General features: G+C 41.6%; 2 protein-coding genes across 7 annotated transcripts; one reads left to right on the top strand and one right to left on the bottom strand.

Annotated features, from left to right (window-relative positions):
* Positions 1–1,857: 1,857 nt before the first annotated feature.
* On the top strand, positions 1,858–10,059 carry LOC106609360 (transcription termination factor 1-like). 5 transcript variants are annotated; one of them, XM_045722044.1, is made up of 10 exons: positions 1,858–2,042; positions 4,839–5,967; positions 6,570–6,695; positions 6,834–7,062; positions 7,224–7,302; positions 7,539–7,663; positions 8,043–8,232; positions 8,339–8,431; positions 8,696–8,761; positions 9,618–10,059. In XM_045722044.1, the coding sequence occupies exons 3-10, from the start codon at positions 6,660–6,662 to the stop codon at positions 9,625–9,627; spliced, it is 828 nt and encodes a 275-aa protein (XP_045578000.1). In that variant the 5' UTR covers positions 1,858–2,042; positions 4,839–5,967; positions 6,570–6,659; the 3' UTR covers positions 9,628–10,059. The 5 variants fall into 5 exon arrangements, with proteins under 5 accessions (XP_045578000.1, XP_045577999.1, XP_045578001.1 ...); XM_045722043.1 differs by lacking the exon at positions 1,858–2,042 and adding an exon at positions 3,976–4,120; XM_045722045.1 differs by lacking the exon at positions 1,858–2,042 and adding an exon at positions 4,645–4,694.
* Positions 10,060–10,366: 307 nt separating this feature from the next.
* Positions 10,367–18,567, bottom strand: LOC106609359 (gelsolin). 2 transcript variants are annotated; one of them, XM_014208115.2, is made up of 17 exons: positions 18,444–18,566; positions 17,422–17,570; positions 15,878–16,071; positions 15,553–15,707; positions 14,988–15,149; positions 14,496–14,645; positions 14,240–14,329; positions 14,001–14,133; positions 13,526–13,830; positions 13,116–13,249; positions 12,795–12,885; positions 12,352–12,522; positions 11,833–12,007; positions 11,561–11,682; positions 11,250–11,327; positions 10,960–11,020; positions 10,367–10,824 (listed from the first exon to the last, which is right to left on the bottom strand). In XM_014208115.2, exons 3-17 carry the CDS (start codon positions 16,068–16,070, stop codon positions 10,655–10,657), a joined length of 2,190 nt encoding a protein of 729 aa, XP_014063590.1. In that variant the 5' UTR covers position 16,071; positions 17,422–17,570; positions 18,444–18,566; the 3' UTR covers positions 10,367–10,654. The 2 variants fall into 2 exon arrangements, with proteins under 2 accessions (XP_014063590.1, XP_014063592.1); XM_014208117.2 differs by lacking the exon at positions 17,422–17,570 and having other exon boundaries at positions 18,444–18,567.
* Positions 18,568–20,420: the final 1,853 nt, after the last annotated feature.

Raw genomic sequence — 20,420 nt, 5'->3', positions numbered from 1 at the left:
AGACTGGGACGGAGGTTCACCTTCCAGCAGGACAATGACCCTAAGCATACTGCTAAAGCAACACTCGAGTGGTTTAAGGGGAAACATTTAAATGTCTTGGAATGGCCTAGTCAAAGCCTAGACCTTAATCCATTTGAGAATCTGTGGTATGACTTAAAGATTGCTGTACACAAGCGGAACCCATCCAACTTGAAGGAGCAGTTTTGCCTTGAAGAATGGGCAAAAATCCCAATGGCTAGATGTGCTAAACTTATAGAGACGTGCAGCTGTAATTGCTGCAAAAGGTGGCTCTGCAAAAGTATTGACTTTGGGGGGGTGAATAATTATGGAATAACTAATAAAAAATGTTTTGCATCTTCAAAGTGGTAGGCATATTGTGTGAATCAAATGATACAAACCCCCAAAAATCAATTATAATTCCAGGTTGTAAGGCAACAAAATAGGAAAAATGCCAAATGCAAGCCACTGTACTTGAAAATCTATGGCAAGACCTGAAAATGGTTGTCTAGCAATGATCGACAACCAATTGGACAGAGCTTGGACAGAGCTTGTGCTAGCTGTAACACCCTCTGGGCCATGTTCACTAACTACTGTAACACCCTCTGGGCCATGTTCACTAACTACTGTAACACCCTCTGGGCCATGTTCACTAACTACTGTAACACCCTCTGGGCCATGTTTACTTACTACTGTAACACCCTCTGGGCCATGTTCACTAACTACTGTAACACCCTCTGGGCCATGTTCACCAACTACTGTAACACCCTCTGGGCCATGTTTACTAATTACTGTAACATCCTCTGGGTAGCAGGGAGGTAACTTACTAGACTAGATCATAGTTGTCTCAGATTCCTGCAGGACAGAAAGATGATTGACTGTAATGTGTGGGTGGTGTCAAATGTACAGTGTCGACCGCACTGATGTCTTCAATAATTTAAAACACATAGGCTTGACCACATTGAAGCTGTCACAACATGTACAGTACCAGTCAAAAGTTTGGCCACACCTACTCATTCAAGGGTTTTTCTTTATTTTTACTATTTTCTACATTGTAGAATAATAATGAAGACATCAACTATGAAATAACACATATGGAATCATGTACAGTAATCATGCAGCGGAAGGAGTGGGAGTAGGCTGTGTAACGTGAGTTTTGTAACCAAGAGTGTGCAAAGCTGTCATCAAGGCAAAAGGTGGCTACTTTGAAGAATCTCAAATATAAAATATATTTTGATTTGTTAAATACTTCTTTGGTTACTACATGATTCCACCCCCGTCTACCGGTCATCCCCGCCTTCCGCTAGCACAGCAGGCTGGAGGCTAGGGCGACACTGGGTACTGGCTAGCTTGATAGTTAATGGCATTGTGTGCTTGCTAATTAGCTAGCTATTCCCTGGCGTCGCCTCCCGTCTGCTGTGTAACGGAGTCTTTAGGACTAGCTGGCTCCCTGACAAAAAAAGGTTGTAGTCTTGAAACTGCAGTAAAAGTGCAATAACTGCAATCGACTGGGGTATTTTGGACGCAGTAATTGCAGAATAACTGCAATGTACTGCAGCTATACTGCACTGTAACTGCAGTTACACTGCATAATTACTGCAGTACAAAAAAAGGTCTTATTTTGGATGCAGCATTCTGCAGTTATACTGCACTATGACTGCAATCTTTTTAAGGGCAAAGTTAGCAGACAGTGTCCTTCGCTCCCGCCTGCCGAACACCTGCCTTCACCGTTAACAGAACTGCGGGAAAACAGTGCTTGGCAGGCGGGTGCGAAGGACACTGTGTACCGGTGTACAGCTAGCTACCATTGTTGCCCCCGCCCCTTCTTCTGTGGGGTTTATCGGCTGTTGGCATCCAACATTATTTTGCATTAACAGCACCTTCTGTACTGGAGCACCCCCGCCTCCCGCCTGTCCTAACTTAATTGACCAATAGACGTATAAAGAGGGGTTCCTGCAGATGCCGGAATGCCCACATGCGGGCTGCAATTTCACCCTTCTCACTTGTTGTGGGATAGGAGGAGGATGCAGCGGAAAGGAGTGATGGTAGGCTTTGTAACATTTCTGAAACATGGCGTCGTTCTTTGCCTATGTGAAGAATAGACTGAATGACAGAAAGTACAGTGAGGAAACTGACGGGCAAATCGTATATATGAGTCTCCCCTGTGAGCAAAATTGCCAAAGAATTTGACATCCATCGGTGTCAGGCAGTGCTCACAGGGTCATTTATACACATTGGATACTGAGGGGAAAAAGGTTGGTGCTGCTTTTGGCTCGTATTTTCAAGACCTGAGCTATTAATGACTTGAGTCAAGTGTGATTTTTGTCAGCATAAAGCTGAGTGACTCACTCATACACTAGTTTTGTGGCTTTCGTCCAAAATAAATACGCTATACTATAATGTAGAGTTACTGACACATTCTTTGTGATCATCTTTAATAAATAAAATTGTTGACCAATTTTAAACTGCCCATGGTGTGTGTGTGTGTGTGTGTGTGAGGTAGATTGATAGCCAATCTAGGCTACAGAAAATATTGTATCCTAATGTTGAAAGGCTGCCAATGTATTGACTGTAAGTCATGGTGGATAGGTATAAGAAATGTCAGGACAACTCCTCTCTTCAATTACGAATCTAAGTAACTCTCCAAACGGTAGGCTACATTTTCTCTAGTATTCAGACTTGACATCAGACCGAGCACTGTGCGCAGCGGCATGGATTACTTTTATCAAACCAATCCAAACCAGTTTCAGGCTGTGTAGACTAATACTGCAAAGTCTATCTACATTTTACTTTAGAACAAAAATATAGGCTATTATAATGACTTATACCTGAGTTAAGCCTATAGAAATAGCATACCAAAATCTATTTATATCCGCCTATAACACTCATCGCTGGCCATTGCTGACTGTATTGGGCGTCCTAAAACCACCACATAAAAGTTCTCCAATCTCAAAGATTTTATCAACAGAAGCACAATTAGGCAGATAATATTTTGAAGTTTTCAGAGATCTGTTAACTATAGTGTTGTCATAGCAGCAGTGGTGTAAAGTACTTAAGTCAATATACTTTAATGTACTACTTAAGTAGTTTTTTTGGTATCTGTACTTTACTTTAATATTTATATTTTTGACAACTTTAACTATCACTTCACTACATTCCTAAAGAAAATATTTTACTCCATACATTTTCCCTGACAACCAAAAGTACTCTACATTTTTAATGCTAAGCAGGACAGGAAAATTGTCAAATTCATAAGTTTAAGGAGAACACAAGGTCATCCCTACTGCCTCTGGTCTGGCTGACACACTAAACACAAATGCATCTTTTGTAAATAATGTCTGAGTGTTGGAGTGTGCCCCTGGAAATTAAATTAAAAGGAAATTGTGCCATCTGCTTTGCTTAATTGTTAATTTTCTCCATTGTTTCCTAAATGTGACAGCATGGATAGGGATGAACTTATGCAGTTGTGGGAAAAGTAACCAATTGTCACAGTTGAGTAAAAGTATAGATACCTTAATAATAACTTTTGGTTGTCAGGGAAAATGTATGGAGTAAAATATTTTCTTTAGGAATGAAGTGAAGTAATAGTTAAAGTTATAAGGAATTTAATTGATATAAAATGTTACTTTTTATACTTAAGTATATTTTAGCAATTACATTTCCTTTTGATACTTGAGTATATCTAAAACCAAATACTTTTACTCAAGTAGTATTTTACTGGCTGACTTTCACTTGAGTAACTTAATATTAAGGTATCTATACTTTTACTCAAGTGTGACAATTGTGTACCTTTTCCACAACTGCATAGCGGGAATATTAATGTAGACCTACAAATCCTAATTGTTGGAAATGACACGGGAATGCAGATGGGAGACTCATGATCCGAATACCAGGCAGGCAACCACTGCGAGTGTAGCTTACCAGTCAGATTGCCAAGGTTAGATGTTCCAAATTCGTTCAATGTGTTATATTTCTATAGTACATCCACCAGAGTGGCAGTAGCTAGCTTTGGTCAGTCACACACGCATACATTGCTAACAGCAAAGAAGAGATTTACATTTCCGGCTATGTAGCTTTGTCACCAAAGAAGTTACGGTGTTACTTTCCCCACTTGTTCAACCTGGTGAATTTTATTTTTCTTTACGAGTTTTATCATATTTGATTTACACAGCTAGCTAGTCTATTTGGATGAACTATCACTAGCTAGCTAGTTATCCCAACATTGATCACACTTGTGCGCGTATGTACAAAAAAGTGAACTTGTGTTTTAATATGCACGTATTTTGCTAATCGAATTATGGTAGCTAGTTAACGTTACATAGCAGCTAAAGTTCATGCCTATCCATGCTGTCACATTTTAGGAAACAATGGAAAGTGTTAATGTTGCGACAGTTGGTTTCTGGTATCAGAACAAAATAGTCAGCACATAGTAACTTCTGATTTAGCTGTACTTTAATTAATGCAAACACGTGTGTGGTATATGTGTGGTTCGTATATATACGGTCTCGCTGTTTTACCTCGCAGGGCAAACAGAGAAGAGAGCGACACATCCTATTGTTCTCTCTTTTATACTCTGACAGAGATAGTTCCCGCTCAATGCTGGCCTGTCAGAGGGAGGAGGAGCGTGGTTTAAACTTGCTCCTCCTAACGTCGGCGTGCAGGCAGGTCCCAGCGTCGTGACGCACTTCCTGTTGCCGGTTGTAGTTCTTCTTGTCTTCAACAGTTGATTTACCCGTAGTTTATGTACTTAGCATAGCTTCCCCAGTATATTATATAAGTTATGCAAACAAATAGCCAGTTCAACCCTAACAAAAGACATTAATATTGTCTTTCTGTTACAGATAGAGAAAACAGGTTATGCTGTAGCCACCATGCTGGGGACTTCAACATCCACCAAACAAGGGGCAAATGAGAATCCCATAGTGCTTGAGATGTCGAATATCCCCTCTTAGATTTGAAGACACTCCTGAATTAATCTCATCAGTGGCACCTGATACAGTCGAGAAATCCATAAAGGAAAAAAAGAAAAAGACTAAAGCACTAACTGAACAGGGACCAGAAGAACCGGCAATTGTGCATAATCAAAAGGATGGTCACCAGTTGACAGTCGAGGAAAAAAGGTCAAGAACCTGAACATAAAGCGCGAACAGTGACTGAGCTGGAAGTGGTGGAGAAAGAGAGGAAGAAACTTAAAAAAGGAAACGAAGAGAAGCAGCAAAATGTTATTCAAGATGAAATGGAGGTACCAGATCCTGAGGCACAAACTGGAGGGAAAATGAAGAAAGTCAAAGAATCTTCAAACGCATCAGGGGCGAGCGGATTTAGTGATTGCTGATGAGAATAATATGAATAGCCGGAAGAAAAAGAGAGAACATAATGACATTGAGCCAGAACGTGTGATAGACAGTGTCCTCTCAAAGGCTGCAGTCGATGTTTCAGCTGTAACTGCGCCAGATGAGGCCAGAAAGAGTAAGAAGAAGCACAAGAACAGACAAACAGAGCTTGAGGAGGGAGTGGAAAGCTGTCGGACAGTTACAAGAACAGCAGATGATCCAGAAAACATAGAACTGCACCCTGAAATGGTCAAGAGAGGTAAAAATGTGGTAACTGAGGCAGAGGAGAATGTTTAAAAAAGGAAACGAAAGAAGAAAAAACACAGTGAACTGAACGATTGTCCAGATAAAGCAGACCTTCCAGGTATAGAAGAACAAACTGAAAGAAAATTGAAGTCAAAGAGGCCAAAAACGGATGGAGAGTCTGCAGCAGTGGGAGAAAGAAAAAACACAGCAGAGAGTCAGACAAGGGAATGGACAGTGTCCACTCTGCAGCAGATGGTTTGGATTTAACTGTTCCAAATGACAACAGGACTCATGATGCTGGAACAAACGGTGAGACAGAGGGTGCCCATTCAACCATGGTTGAGACAGGGACCCAACACAACAAACCCTGCCTAAATGAAGAAACTCTAAGGTGATTAGGAGACCTGGTTCACTTGTATTGAAGTGTGAATCTAGCATGTTTTGAAAGAGATTTCCCAAATGAACACAACCATTGACAGTAGGGCTAATCCACAATAATTGTAATGTATGCCCAACAAAAACCAATGGTTGCAAAGTTAAACAATCCATACAACTCTAGGCACAACAATGACTTTTAACCATTTCCACTGAATATTTTACAAACACAAATTGAAGCTACTTGTAGAACAGCGCAGATGCAAATATTGGTTACAGAATGTGTGCACCAGCTGCACAAACCCTCATTCTGTTACCAAACTTTGAATCTGTACTGTTTTTCAAGTAAATGTATGTTTGTAACATTTTCTGTGGAACTTGTTAACTTGTTTGACATACATTTTAAAGTGAAATTTTAGTCCCCGCATCACTTTGTTACTGTGGAGTCGCCCAGTAGCATTTTCTGGTGAAAACCAGACATTTTGTGAATGCTGTGTACCAGAATTTCATCTGGAACCTCTTCCTGTGGAGAGAGGAAGGCATGTCTCTCCTGCTCTGTCGACTCAGCGGTGTGTTTAGACGTCACGTTAAGGATTTTCTCCCCTCACTATGCTACAGTGTGGACGACTGGCAGGCTCTGAAGGATCTCAAAGAGTTCATTCCCAATGTTGAGTCAGTCGGTTGACGAGATCCATAAGATGATAAAGTATGATCTTGATCGACTCAAGGAATTCCGAAGACAAGGTAAGCTTATTCTTCAGTCACTCATGGTTCAATATTTTAGTTTATCGCAGCATTATGTAACATTGTAGCAATGATATGTAAGATGTTACTGTGTTTAGAGATGTGACTGATTGTATTATCATATATTTTATCATTTAGACCCAATCAGTTAAGCCCATGTGGAATCTTCGGTTGTTCCCAGGACTTTCCCTGCGAAGTGGAAGATTCAATGCGCAGGAGAACGAACGACTCATGAGTAAGGTCAACGACTTCCTGGCTGTCACTGGGATTCAGAGTGCCTTTAAGCTCTTCCATCCACAGCGCTTCAAAGGGGAAGAAGCAAATATCAAGAAGTTGAAGTGTCAGCACAGATTCCATGAAAGAATAGGTGTGTCATCTTGTAGTCAGGTTCCTTCGATTTAGAAAACTTTATGACACAAGTTTTATCCACATAACATCCCTGTTCTTCAGCATTGTCTACAGTGGCCAAAAAAGTATGCTATGGAATTTCTCAGAAAACTGATCTCACATCTTCCTAACCTGTTCCAGCTGAAGGAATACCAAGATCTTGGCATCAAATCTATATACGTGGGAGGAAAATGTTTGATGGCAGCAACTACAAGGGCAGGTAAGACGGGGCTAGTTACTATAAGGAAATGACCCTCACGGTCATAAACGGCTATGACGGCTTACGTTATGTTGCCTCTAAATACAGTGTACGAAAGTATAGTAATATTGAATTTACATTTTCTTCAATTAGTGTTCATATCTGTGCTGTTCTGATATGAACCACTTTATGGTTTGCTAATATTTGCAGACATTGAGGCACTTTGAATGCTTATTTCCTTGATTTCCTTACCGAAGGTTCACCGAAGAAGAACTTCACACATTGAAAAAACTGCAGACGTTGCACGGCAACAAGTGGGCGAAGATCTCAGCGTTGACTGGCCGAAGCGAATCGGCCCTAGAGAAACGTTTTGCTCAAATGTGTAAGTCATTGGGAACTGGAATCCGCATAAGGTGACTCATCGCCACTGTTCGCCCCCAGCGCCTTAGTTATTGTTTTTGTCTTGTTGATGAGAGGAATGTCCAGCATCATGGTAAAAAAATATAATCACAGTACATATTCTGCAGTTCTAGCACGCGTGCAATGATGTCCGAAGGAAAATAACTGATGTTTGAGGTAACAACTTTGTTGTAATATCCCAAACAAATGCGGCAGTTTCACCAAGTACAGATTACAGCTTTAATATATTGACTCTGACATCCTTGCTGGACATGTTGCTCCACTCATCTTTTGGGGAAATGGTTGTTTGTGTTGTTTGACGTGGGGCAATGTTCCCGCTTTGTTTGGTGTGTATTTCTCAGCCGCAAACAAAGGTGCGTGGACCGAGGAACAACTGAAGACTAATGGAAGCTGTGCGGAAGCACCTGGTGGGACAGGCAGTGGCAGTGGACCGGCCACCATCAGGAAAGACAAACTGTACAACAACATTCCCTGGACAGATGTGTGCCAGACGGTTGAAACGCGCCACTGGTCCCAGTGTCGAATAAAATGGTGGGCAGGGAGTTTCAGGGGTAGCTGTTACAAAATTGAACCGTTCTCATTGATTCAGAACTTTTGTCTTACTTTTAAGGCTGTATCTTTGATACAACTTTTCCAGGTTGGGTGTTTTGAAGCACAAAATGGCATATGGACAACCAGTATTCAGTGGAGGCACGAAATCATTTCAGGGCAAAGTGGATTTGATCAAAGCGTAAGTGTGTTGATTTCCATTCAGTCTGTGTGATGATGAATCTGTTTTTTGATTCTTTGTTTAAGCTGTATTAGCCCGGTCTAGTGATGTTACCCTGGACCTTTCTGCACTGTCCTGATACACAGGACAAAAGGTAGACTTTTGGTCCGATATCTGCATGTGAAACTGTTGCATGGTAAATGTAGGTAGACTTTTGGTCCTGATATCAGCATGTGAAACTGTTGCATGGTGAATCTTGATTCATGTCAATTTTGACCTTTTCAGCTTGAATGCAATGCAGGTGGAAGATTTTGCAGATATCGACTGGGAAGAAATTGCTCACACAATTGGGTAAGAGGTTGTTGTTATTAAACATGATTTTTTTAGACAATGTGTCATGGACTGAGGGAGGTTTGAATTGTGTCAGTTTTAACTTTTTGGATTGTCAAGTCTCTCAATACAACGCTGAGATGTCATTGAATTAGATCAATGCATGACAAAGCCTTTACAAATGTTCTCCATCTTCTAGGAGTGTGGAATGCAACCGTGCATGTCAGTGTGATGTAATGCATTGCTATGTGCTAACATTTGTGTACTTTTTAAGGGATGTTACGCCGCGCTATGTACAGGCACACTACTACAGGCTAAAGGTAGCCAACGTTCCGTTGTGGCAGAGCATGTCCTGCTGTGGTAGTTGTAAGCTACTCTCATACAAACACTATCCTCTTACTTTAACGAGTAGGGCAGTACCACTCCTTTTGTATTTCTTGTTTATTGGATAGAAATAAAGGGCACTAGAGGACTGGGTCAGATTCAAACCCATGCTCACAGCGGTAGTACACAGCGCCTGTGAGCCTGAGGCAGCGGCTTAGACCACTGTACAACCCCAGGCGACCACCCAATATTGTCAGTCGCTAGGTTTTTAGCATTTCGTTAGAATAGTTGTGAATCAATAGGATCAGTGACGACATAAAGGGAGAAGAAATGTCACTAGGTCCTCCTTGACCGTAATATTTAAGTAGAATGGTGCTTTGGGAAAGAGTTTCGATCTAGTCCCAAATCACACCTATTCCCTATAAAGTGCACTCCTTTTGACCATGGGCCCCGGTCAAAAATAGCACACTATATAGGGACTAGGGTGCCGTTTGGCACGCACATTGTTTGCTAGAACCGTTTACAGATTTTATTTTTTGCATTTTCTTTTCAGAGATCATTGACTTCCTCAACAGTAGAGTTCTCCCCAATTTTGAAGAGCACCTCAAAGTTCTGATCAAATCAGGAGAGGTGGTGTCCAGAAATGATCCTCAAGAGCTCTTCCTACTCTCTGAGCTCTTTGATAATGAGGACGGCGACTACTACAGCGAGGTTCAGAACAGCTGATGAAAACAAAGCACGTGGACCTGGCTTAAGGCCCCACTGTGGGGGTAGCTGTGTGCCCCTCTGTCTCACAATTAAGGATTCAGCTCGTTCATGGAGGTGGTTAATGATCAACTTATTTGTAGTTAAGTGTTCATTTAGTTTTCTGTAAGACGTTACAATGTCATCACCCCCATAATGATTTAATGCATCTGGTGAATACTCAGATGAGTTGTATTATGTTTGTAAAATCTGACAGGTGACTTTTTTATAGAATCCCATTTTATTTTTGAGAAGAAATGTCTCCTGGCTTTAAGTTGCTCTGCCTTGATTGGCCGGTCTTCATCCATTGTGAGCATGTTTTCATGAAAATCACTAAACCAAAGCCTCTTAGCTATTGACTACAATTAACAGCGCTGGCGTCGGGCATCATACATTTTATTTAGTTAAGTGAATGTATTTGACTGCTTCCAGTTGTGCTTTGTTGAAACTTTTCCGTCCACCGTCAGCATGTTTGATAGACATTACATATCCTTTGGGTCGTTATGGAAACCCAGTCTGCACAAGATTCTCAAACAGGAATATCTGAACTCTGCATGGTACAGAAGCAAAAACACTTGTCCCATTTATTGCAAATGTAGTAATATACTGCTAAAAAAACATGGGCTAACAGTTAGTGTGTAAGAAAAGGAAATTACATAAAGATTCTCACTTCAAGAAAACCGTAAGATCAAATCAGCAATAGTGTGAAGAGTATATTATCCATTACAAATTGGTATCCAGGGGCAGTCTAACAGTTGAAAGGGGATACCTAGTTAGTTGCACAAATGAGTCAAGTAGAGGCTTTGGGTGAAGTTACCCCTAGAGGAAACCTCACCCTGGAGTGGTTCAGACACGGAGTCCAACCATGGCCCGTTCCATGGGATTACTGCTCCAGTACTCATGATCCCAGCCCAAGAACCAGCCAGTGAACGTGGGAGGCTCATGACCTTGCTTTAACTTCACTATGGGCGTACTGCTGTCCCGCTTGGTAGGGTCTGTCTCTATGTAACGAATGGCTGACCACAGAACAGGAAATAGGCAGGAGCAGTGAGGAAAGAAAGAGCAATTCATTTAATGAAACGGCACATTTAAGTTCCCATCGGCACTTTTATCAGGTAATTATGTGATCTTGTTTTAAAACCATTGCTTACCTGAGGCTATACCCTCTGCCTTCTCCTCCGCATGAGCTTCACCTCCGATCCAAACAAAGATCTGAAGGGTACATGGAAAGTGTTAAGCGAATCAATAGGTGTGCATTATTAGCAAAAAACCTGAGGCACGTTCAGCAGGGTGGAACGTTCAGATCGAAATATGCTATGTAGAACATACATGCCCCTCTGACATGTGGAATAAGGAATTGCGTTCTATTCATGGCATTTCTACAACGTTCGGCTGCTGAACTTGGCCCTGGTTGCACCTTGACAATCCCTCTACTAGTCACCTGTTCCCAGGTGTCCAAGAGCATGACATCATCTGGGGCCAGGTCTTCTTGTGTCATCTCCCCAGGCACCTCTTCAATCTGTGGAAATAGTATTGTGGCATTTTGACAATGGGCCAGGTCAGTGCACATTCAAGAGGACATGGAAATGGTTTCCCTCACTTATGTATAAAATGTGGATCAAAGGCTATTTCATTAGCAGAAGAAACTGAATTTGTCCAAATGGATATTCAAATCATGTCAAACATGTAAACAGGAATGCAGCAAAGTAAGTTGGAAAGTGCTATACTACAGTTATAACAGGGCAGACTCACAACGAACTGGCCAGTTTTGTTGGAGCAGGCAAACAGGCGTGGTGGATGAACGTCCATTTTGTTTTTCAGTCTGGCTGAGGTACGGTAGTCCGCTTTACCTCCCAGAGCATCCCAAAAGTCATCTTGACACACAAACACATACATACAATTGTGGATCTGGAAGAAGATGGAGCGGTTGGAAAAGCTTTGTCTTGTATCCTCATTATAAGTAACATTCTGTGGCTATTGGCTAAACATTTCCTAGTGAATTTGACTGCTGACAGGGAATGTACCTGCTTCTTCACCCTCGGCCAGCTCTGAGGCTGAGACCCCTAGAAGGTCACTTAGCTTTTGAGCTCCATGCTTCTCACTGTCACTTGTCCCCTTTCCCACCCATATGAAGGAGGATGCCGGGGTCACCAGCACAAAGACATCGTTGGAGTTCAGATTTGAGGCAGCAGCATCAACCTTGAGTGGAGAGAGGAAGAAAGGAGGCAGTTAAAATACTGTACACTGGAAGTACTAACTACAGTTCTGCAGTAGCAAATGGACTGTAGTCAGCTTCACCAACAAACCAACCATACATCACAATGGCTGGCTACTCCTATCTACTGGGGTGTATTAGTGTACACTATAGCAAAGACAATTTGTGATGCCTTTCTTATTGGACATGTTCAGATTAGTCCTTCCCCATTTCGGCTTGTTTGTGTCCGTTTGGATTCTAGTGAATACACCCAAAAAATAACCAAATAGATATACCTACAAAACATCCTTTATTGAGCTTTTCCCACCTCACATCTCCTGTTACTCACCTCTACGGCACGTGTGCAGCCAGCAGGGTTGGACCTCACCTGGAACAGCTGTGTGTCTGCAGCCTGGGCCTGGCCACCCTCTCTGGAGGTACCACCCTGGTGCACTACCATTGGCTGCCCCCCGAAAAGACTCATGAGGTGGGCGGGCTCCTTTCCCTGGATCACCCGCACCTTCATTACGGTATAAACAGACAGAAAATCAGAGTGAGTCAGATACCTGGCTTTAAACCTAACCTTCCCTCATTTCCATTTCATTTTACAGACCAATGCTCTGACCCTGTTGATATCCATGACCATGGAAACGTATTCATATAGATCCAGCGTCTGCAGACAAAACTACTGACTAATATTGTTCAATTCTGTAATCCAGTGCATCTTGATTAAAAATGACCTGGACCGTATTATCCGGGGCAGACTGTGATAAATCAAAACGATCCAGTCACCTGTACTGCCCCTCCTCCCAACTCGTCATCCAGCTGAGCAGCCAAGATGGCCGAGGCGCCAATTTCATCCTGGCTAGAATCCACTCCTTGCCTGTGAAAAAGGAGTACTTTTCAAGTGCTATTAACACACATTTGTGCTTAGGTTATATTATACAGTATATAGTTGTTTTAGATGTGTCTAATACAGTATGTAACAAAAGCCCTGGTGCTCATAAATGATGAAGCCTACTGTAACGATAGCAGTTTTTGCTGTAAGACTATGTAATAACACACAAAGCTTCCTGCTGTCGCTTCCAGAAGGATATTCTCCATTGTCTTTACCATATGTAGATGACCTGTCCGTTACGCCCTCCATGCTGGTAGTTGTAGAGGATGATGTAGCTGTCTCCCCCATAGAATCGTCCATAAGTGGAGGGCTCCACAGGCACCTTGTCAGCTCCCTCAATACGCCAGATCTACGGAGGTTAACAGGTAAACACAGCTCTTACTAGTAGTAGTCCATGAATGGGAAAAAAAGGTAACACCCCTTGCAGCTCTTTTCTCAAAAGCTTATTTGTGAGATCGTGACACCTTTTTGGTGGGTGTGCAGGCCCACAGTCGTAACCCTTAGGGGCTGTATCCCTTTACTAAGGACACATGACTACCCTAAACCTTGAAACAACATTTAAGGGTAACTACCATCATACTATATGGTGTTTACTGAGAAAACCCCAGAATCCCCGCCAAAAAACCTGCTTCTCTCCATTCCCCTCGTCCACCATCCCATGCTGAGCCGCCATGGCGCCCGAGTGATGGAGAGTGGAGGCATCGAAGGGAACCTTCTTGATCTTGGCGATTTTGTTGGACACGTAGGCGGTTCCCAACCCCACTGTATGGTCCGCGTCACGCCAGATTTTGAAGAACTGCTTGAACAGAGGGGTCTCCCCATTCTCAGGTAGGATCTGGACCTGGGTGTGTTTTGGGTAGCCCATCTTTGTGATAAACTGTTCGGCAGCACTCATCACCGCACTTCTCTCCTCTTTGTTAGCATCCTTACCTGTTTTTATTCCAAATAAAGTCATGATTAAACTGCAAAGGCAGAAGAACTAAGTGACTTCCAGGCATAACAGTATTCAAAAATAGTGTCTAATCTAAGGGAAGATTAAAGCTTGGGGTTTTACAGTCAAAAGAAGTCATAGAGACCAGCTGCTGAGAAGAAACCAATACCTTTCCAGACAAAGATCATGCCATTGGGGCCATTGTCCAAGATAAAGCAGTCACTTGACTCCAGGGCATTCTGTGAAAACGGGTTCTCCGATGCTACCATATCAATGCCCATATCCCCACTGGCATTAGACACCTTTTGGAAAAACATTTCAATTTAATATTAGTATTTGAAGGAATGCTCAAAAACTGCTTATTACATATTTAACGATTAAATTGTTTAATTCGAAAATGGATCTGACCTTGTATAATTTTGCCAGCTTCCTATTGGACACATCTGTATTTGTGTCATCTGCATTTGCCTCAGGCAACTCGGGTTTGGGTCCAAGAATCTGGAACGAGACCACGGGTCAGGCATTTCACAGCAAATTATCACAATTATGTTAAAAGGTAACTAACTATAGATGTTTATTGGGAGCATATAAACAATTGCATGATTTGAAGTGTATAGGAATGAACTCTTTTTTCCCGTCCCTTTCTCCTCATTGAAAGACTCACCTCCAGCATCTTCTCACATTCTGCCCCCTCGTCACATACGTACAACTCAGCCCGCCCACATCGTTCATTGTCACGGATATCCTTTGACACCTGAGTGGCCTTCAGCTTCTCAAAGTTATTGGCCTTGGAACCACACCATTGATAAATCTCCTGTAATACAGACGAGTGAAGATTATCAGTACAGTGGACCAAGTGTACTACTGTGGCTCTAACTCCTCTGCCTGTTGACTATGTTAAAGCATACCGCAATGTATACAAATGATCTTTTACATTATTCATGACCAAAACAGTATTGGTTTCAAAGTGGATTACTTACAATAACAGCTTACTAACATGAGCAATGACTATACAGTTTTAGCCTGCATTGTACAAAGACAATTCCACTAAAATCAACAAATAATTTCACTAAATTAAATCAGTATATGTTTCCTTGATTTGTACATACTGTAGATAGGTTGCTGTAGAAACTCTTATAGATTTCAGTGAACTCACGTTGCCCAGGTCGAGGATAAAAATGTCTCCCTGGTTGAAGCTGTCCCAACTGACTGCTACCTCTGTGGCTCGAACCACACGCCGACCCCTGACCTGGAGCACACGCTGCACCTTAACCTCATTGGACACCACGTGCTTGAACCCTGAAGCCACACCCCCTTTCTAAGGTAAAGATTGGGAAGATAATCAATAAGATAAATGGAGGAGTTCTTGAGATAAGCAAATACATTTAACAAACGTATTGAATGTCTTTCAACATTCCAGTAAAAAGCATGAGGTAGCACACCCAAAATGATGGTGGAGGTGCTGACTAACGGAATAGTAAACTGTGTAAAAATAAATACATTATCGCATACTCTATACATACAGTATGATTCCAAAAATTTAACAGGTAAACCAACGTTTTGGTCCACAGTACCTTCTACCCAGTACACAGTTCCTTTTTGCGTAGAAGGTACTGTGAACACTGAAGAGACTGTGTGCTTAAAATGTTGATTTACCCATTAAATTGTTGGGAGCAGACGCAGACTGTGCGACTTCCTTTGAACTCGTTTTTAAACATTACCATGTACTTCAGTCCAGTTTTGAAGTAGCCTGAAAATGTTCTTGACTCGTAACCCTGCACCTCACGGTACTGAATAGGTTTGCCACCCAGGTAGTCATCCATTTGTATGGTAAAAATGGCTGCTGCTCCACTCTCATCTTGTGTACAGTCATCTCCTGCAGGACCAGAGAAATAATGATGGGTCACATTTCAAACATTATTTTCACAAATAATGGAATGAATTTCAATTGTAAAAAGTGCATAAGCACATATCAGTGGGCTGAAATGTACAAACACTGTACAGCATTTCAAGAAATACAGTCTATTCGACCAGATCAGGTTTTACCTTGCCAGAAGTGAAGGTCATACTGTAGATGCCCAGAACGTTGCTTGATGGTATTAAGAACAAGGTATGCGTCCCCTGAGTAGAACCCGCCGTGCAGACTCTCTGGCACAGCCACCAGGTCCAGACTCTCAACTCTCCACACCTGGAGGCCAGACTTCTTCCCGGCCCTCTTAAACTCAGGGTGGTACGCCATGCTATAAAGATATGGGGCAGGAAAAACTTGCCATTAAACTTTGATACCTGTCCCTAGGATAGACTGGAATCCAGACGTGTTTTGTGCTAACATTCCACTCCGGACTGATAGAGTTAGGGATCATGAGTCAGTTAATAGTTCAAATAAGGTCTGTGGAAAGACACAGCAGTTAAACCAGAGATGTTCTCTAATGTTGATACCGGTTTTGATTTCACCACTCGCTCACAAATGTTAATATTATTTATTTAACCTTTATTTGCAAATAACTTGTCTGAGCAGAGAAAGAGATGAGGGAGTGCTCTCATATCTCTAGCCAATCAGTAGCATTAGCCTCATCTTGCCCAAGGGCTTTCTCCATTATCCTCCCCCACACGATACACTAGGCTAGTCCCCTCCCAAAAACAAAGAGGGGTGAGTGAGTTCGTTTTGCATGGCCCGGTGCCCCAGGTGGGTGGAGTTTAAACATTTTAGACCATTCCATTGGTCCTTAAGTGAAATCTCCACCCAACCGGGGCACCCTGCCATGCAAAACACTGGCCCATTGTTTCAGCTGGCAAACATTTTTTTCTTGCCTGGCTACCAATCCGCCTCGCTCCAGCCAAATGCCTCACCCACTAACATTTCTTCTCCATGATGACCAATAGAGCAGTCAAATTAAATTCAGTATGAGTCATCAGGCAATATTTTCCCCCTCCTACAATAAAACAACCTTCTGCATGGATGATGTTCTCATGTCAGCTGATAAAACATTATTTTGCCCTGGTTTAATTAACAGATACTAGTTATAGCCTTCGTGGGTTATTAACCTACTTTCCTTTTACACTTTTCAAAAAACTAATGGACACAGATTAAGCCTAGTCCTGGACTGAAAAACACTTTAAGATGGAGTATCTCCATTGAAGACCCTTCTTAGTCCAGGACTAAACTTAATCTTTGTCCAGGAAACTGGCCCTATATCATGACTAAGGCTTATCTTGCTGTTTATAAACTGCCCAAGAAACCGCTCATGATTATTGTGCAAGGGAGTCATTAATCATGAGATAAGGTAATACTTGAGGGAGTGACTACCCAACATCGCATAAATTAACATTTGAGAAGATAAGGAATTCAATTAAGAAATATTTTCTAATGTAGAGAACAACTGTATACAATTTAAATTAACATTTATTCAACATCCTATTAGAACATCTTAATTTTGTTTTAACAAAAACAAAAATCCACAACGACATATCATTGTTGTTTTTGACTTTCAATGAGGAAGGCAATCAAGAGAATTGGAGAACATAAGCGATTCTAAAGTTGTAAACGTTTAATGTCAACGCAAATCTTAATTAAAAACAAAGTAGCCTACCTGGTGTGCAATAATAAATAAACGATTATGCTTGTCGTTAGCCGCTGGTATCAAGAGGTTGCTCTGCGATAAAGTGACACCGCGCTTCCGTAGATGTGCTGGATAAAATGACTGTATGGGCGACTCCCTTCTGCACCAGGTACAGGTAACTGCCAAAATAAAGGAAACGCCAACATAAATCGTCTTAATAGGTCATTGGGCCACCATGGCTGCGTTTAGACAGCCCAGTTCTGATATTTTTCCCACTAATCGGTATTTAAAACCAATCACAAAATATGTTTTTCAGACCTGATCTGATTGGTCAAAATTTGTGAATAAAGATCAGATTTGTGCTTCAGGTGTAAATGCAGCCGATGACCCGATAGCTTCAATGCACTTGGCATAAATTCTACAAGTGTCTGGAACTCTATTGGAGGGATGTTACACCATTCTTCCACAAGTTGGTGTTTTGTTGATGGTGGAGGAAACGCTGCTCCAGAATCTCCCATAAGTGTTTAATTGGGTTGAGATCTGGTGACTGAGACCGCTATCCCTAGTAAAAAATAAATAAATAATCCTATAGTATTCCAATAAAACAATTCTATTAGAATCCAAAAGAAAGATCTATCAGATCAGATTGTATCCTATTGGAGTCCAATAGGACTGGTTCCAAAATCTGATAGGATTTCAATTGTAAAAAATCCTGAATCCAAAAGTAAATCCTATAGTGGAGCACCCCTTATTATCCGCTATTCAGCAGCGTTTCAGAAATATATTACCTTCAACAGTGTTATCTTGTGATCAAGCCATCAATGTTTTGAGATTATTGGGGTCGTAAAAATGTTTGCTAACGGGTTAGCAATTAGCATGTTTGACATTTCAGTGGAAATACTACTAGGCCTACAATCAACTTTTTGATAAACCGTTTAGCAAAACAATAGGTCCCGTATTATCGGCATACGGAAGCCAGTTATTTGCCACCTTACTATTTTGTTTAATTACAAGATATCAGTTTAATTTTGATCAAAAAAAGAGACACCAACCTCGTATCCGAAGTGTGTACTAGATAGTTGGCTAACCTTCCAAAAATCTTAATTGTAGGTCAATGTTTCACTGCGTTGGCAGGTGTTGTGCCGAAAATCTCCCCCCTGCCAGCATCTGCAACCCTTCGCGTGAACGCGCACACACTAAATTCTTCATTGCTGAGACTTGCTTGCTAGTTGAGATTTCACTAGTAATTTCTGCAGTTTTCGGTTTGGCTATTTGTTTCAAGTGTATTAGTCTATAAATAAATCTCTGCCAAAATTCGTAATCTCTCCCATGTCTTATTCGACTAGTAGTTGTTCTGAAATGTTTACTGCTTGCCTACATGTACAGAAGTCAGAAGTTTACATACACTTAGGTTGGAGTCATTAAACATCGTTTTTCAACCACTCCACAAATTACTTGATAACAAACTATAGCTTTGGCAAGTCGGTTAGGACATCTACTTTGTGCAATCACACAAGTCATTTTTCCAACAATTGTTTACAGACAGATTATTTCACTTATAATTCACTGTATCACAATTCCAGTGGGTCAGAAGTTTACATACACTAAATTGACTGTGCATTTAAACAGCTTGGACAATTCCAGATAATGATGTCATGGCTTTAGAAGCTTCTGATAGGCTAATTGAAATAATTTTTGTCAATTGGAGGTGTACCTACATTTACGTTTACGTCATTTAGCAGACGCTCTTATGGATGTATTTCAAGGCCTACCTTCCAACCCAGTGCCTCTTTGCTTAACATCATGGGAAAATCATAAGAAATCAGCCAAGACCTCAGAATATTTTTTTAAGACCTCCACAAGTCTGGTTCATCCTTGGAAGCAATTTCCAAACGCCTGAAGGTACCACGTTCATCTGTACAAACAATAGTACGCAAGTATAAACACCATGCAGCCGTCATATCTCTCAGGAAGAAGATGCGTTCTGTTTCCTAGAGATGAACGTACTTTGGTGCGAAAAGTGCAAATTAATTCCAGAACAACAGCAAAGGACCTTGTGAAGATGTTGGAGGAAACCGGTACAAAAGTATCTATATCCACAGTAACACGAGTCCTATATCGACATAACCTGAAAGGCTGCTCAGCAAGGAAGAAGCCACTGCTCCAAAACCACCATAAAAAAGTTAGACTACGGCGACAAAAATCGGAGAAATGTCCTCTGGTCTGATGAAACAAAAAGAGAACTGTTTGGCCATAATGACCATCATTATGTTTGGTGGAAAAAGGGGGAGGCTTGCAAGCCGAAGAACACCATCCCAACCGTGAAGCACAGGGGTGGCAGTATCATGTTGTGGGGTTGCTTTGCTGCAGGAGGGACTGGTGCACTTCACAAAATAGATGGCATCATGAGGTAGGAAAACTATGTGGATATATTGAAGCAACATCTCAAGACATCAGTCAGGAAGTTAAAGCTTTGTCTCAAACGGGTCTTCCAAATAGACAATGACCCCAAGCATACTTCCAAAGTTGTGGCAAAATGGCTTAAGGACAACAAAGTCAAGGTATTGGAGTGGCCATCACAAATCACTGACCTCAATCCTATAGAAAATTTGTGGGCAGAACTGAAAAAGCATGCGCAAGCAAGGACGACTACAAACCTGACTCAGTTACACCTGCTCTGTCAGGAGGAATGGGCCAAAATTCACCCAACTTATTGTGGGAAGCTTGTGGAAGGCTACCCAAAACATTTGACCCAAGTTAAACAATTTAAAGGCAATGCTACCAAATACCAATTGAGAGTATGTAATGTAAACTTCTGACCCACTGGGAATGTGATGAAAGGATTAAAAGCTTAAATAAATAATTCTCTCTACTATTATTCTGACATTTCACATTTTTTAAATGAAGTGGTGATCCTAACCAGGAGCGGTTCTGGGGGGGGGGGGAGGGGGGCAGTGCCCCTGTGGCAACAATTTTGGACCCCCTTAAATGTGGAGTATGAAATAATTTTTACATAACTAATTTTTGCT

The sequence above is a fragment of the Salmo salar genome, chromosome ssa07 (assembly GCF_905237065.1).
Source record: "Salmo salar chromosome ssa07, Ssal_v3.1, whole genome shotgun sequence".
NCBI classification, from domain to species: Eukaryota; Metazoa; Chordata; class Actinopteri; order Salmoniformes; family Salmonidae; genus Salmo; species Salmo salar.
Note: the sequence above shows the minus strand (reverse complement) of the source record. Positions and strands in the feature narration are given on the sequence as shown.